Source organism: Monopterus albus, unplaced genomic scaffold (assembly GCF_001952655.1).
Source record: "Monopterus albus unplaced genomic scaffold, M_albus_1.0 scaffold292.1, whole genome shotgun sequence".
Classification (NCBI taxonomy): domain Eukaryota; kingdom Metazoa; phylum Chordata; class Actinopteri; order Synbranchiformes; family Synbranchidae; genus Monopterus; species Monopterus albus.
Genome location: NW_018128172.1, coordinates 538146 through 539583, shown reverse-complemented (window position 1 = coordinate 539583; position 1438 = coordinate 538146). Strand labels below are relative to the sequence as shown.

Here is a 1438-nt window from a genome sequence, read left to right as displayed (position 1 = left end):
GTCAGTTCTGAGGTCATGGCACTGATTTCTCAGTGGACGTTTGTAGACCGCGTATGTTTGTCTGGATGTGACTGAACAGTTTGGCAGGGACGGACGTGGGATCACAGGTGACCTTCACATCTTGAACGACCTCGTGAGGACTGGATTCTCCTTATCCATCGTGCGCCTACACCTGAGACTGACAATGTGGATTCCTCTACACAGTGTTTGGCGCTTTGTGAACACACAAACACTTCTGTCTGCGCTGATGAACAGACGCACTTGTTGCGTTTCATCCTGTTAAAACTATAAAGATCTGTCTTGCTAAAAAACCTGCCCGTCCTCATGTTCCAGCAGCGTTCCAGTGTGTTTCCTCCGATGCTGAATGAAAGCAGCCTGTGGCAGTGGTGGTTTCACGGGGTGGGAGCTCAGATGAACCCTCTGAGCTCTAGACGCGACCAGGTGACAGTGATGGCAGTTCCTTTCCCAGAATCCTTCACTGGTCTCTGTGAAAGGTTTGGTCTGTAAACAGTGAAACTAGAGGCGTTGCTGTGGACTGTACATCTCCACATGTAAAGCGTGTTTCCTGCATTAAAATGAGTTGTGGTTGGATCAGACGGGTCTGGAAAGCAGCCGAACCTGAAGAAGAGCAGAGGTATGGGTATTAAATGCGAAGTGATCTTCTTTCCCCAACATGCACTTCAATGGGTGAATCCATGTGAGCTGCTGGATTCGGTTGATGTGAGTTGCTCCATTACGTCGTCATAGGCTAATCCCCTGGGATGATGCTCACTGCTCCGTCACCTCCTGCACATGAAGCCAGGCAGGGACACACGGTGTCAAAGGGCTTGTGCGTTCACCCCTCAGGAATCTGAAGTGCACCACGCCTCTTGGTCTTCACAGTAGCTGTGCACTCCTGCTCTGTCTGCAGAAAAGCTCCCATCTGGGTTCACAGCCATTCATGGTTCCATCACCACTCTATTCCATGTGAACAGTATCTTGTGCTATTTCTACTGACTAAATCTATGAGTCTCATCTTTGCTGAAGTCACAATAAGGTCATGAGTTAATAGGGACAGAGGGATTTACAGTAGCCCTCCCACCAACATGGCAGCTGATGGCAACAGGCCTGCTGGTGAGGGAGCTGCTCTCATTGTACACAGCTTCACGTCACTGCTCTTCAGACAGACTCAAATAACTTTCATTTATTACAGCTCAGACTAACATCATTTGACAAACCATGCAAACTTATGACATCTTCATGTTGGAGCCAGAGATGTGTCACATCGCCCTGGCACCTGTTGGTAGGGTCGAAGTTCAACACGCAGCTGCAGACATGTTGTGACTCTATGATTACAGTGTTGGCTTCTCATCCACCTCACTCAGACCGTGCACGCTTCACTGCTGTGAATAACACTGACATGTACTTTGTACAACTGGGAAAGATCTCTGTGCTACAC

The 1438-nt window shown here is 48.7% G+C and overlaps 1 protein-coding gene across 1 annotated transcript in view; it reads right to left on the bottom strand.

The window, feature by feature from the left end:
* Nucleotides 1–748: 748 nt before the first annotated feature.
* The window catches only part of LOC109973457 (glutaryl-CoA dehydrogenase, mitochondrial), a 5245-nt gene continuing 4555 nt past the window's right edge, over nt 749–1438 (bottom strand). The window contains exon 13 of the mRNA XM_020623076.1: nt 749–786. Coding sequence (XP_020478732.1) covers nt 749–786 — 38 coding nt within the window. The remainder of the gene's footprint in view (nt 787–1438) is intronic.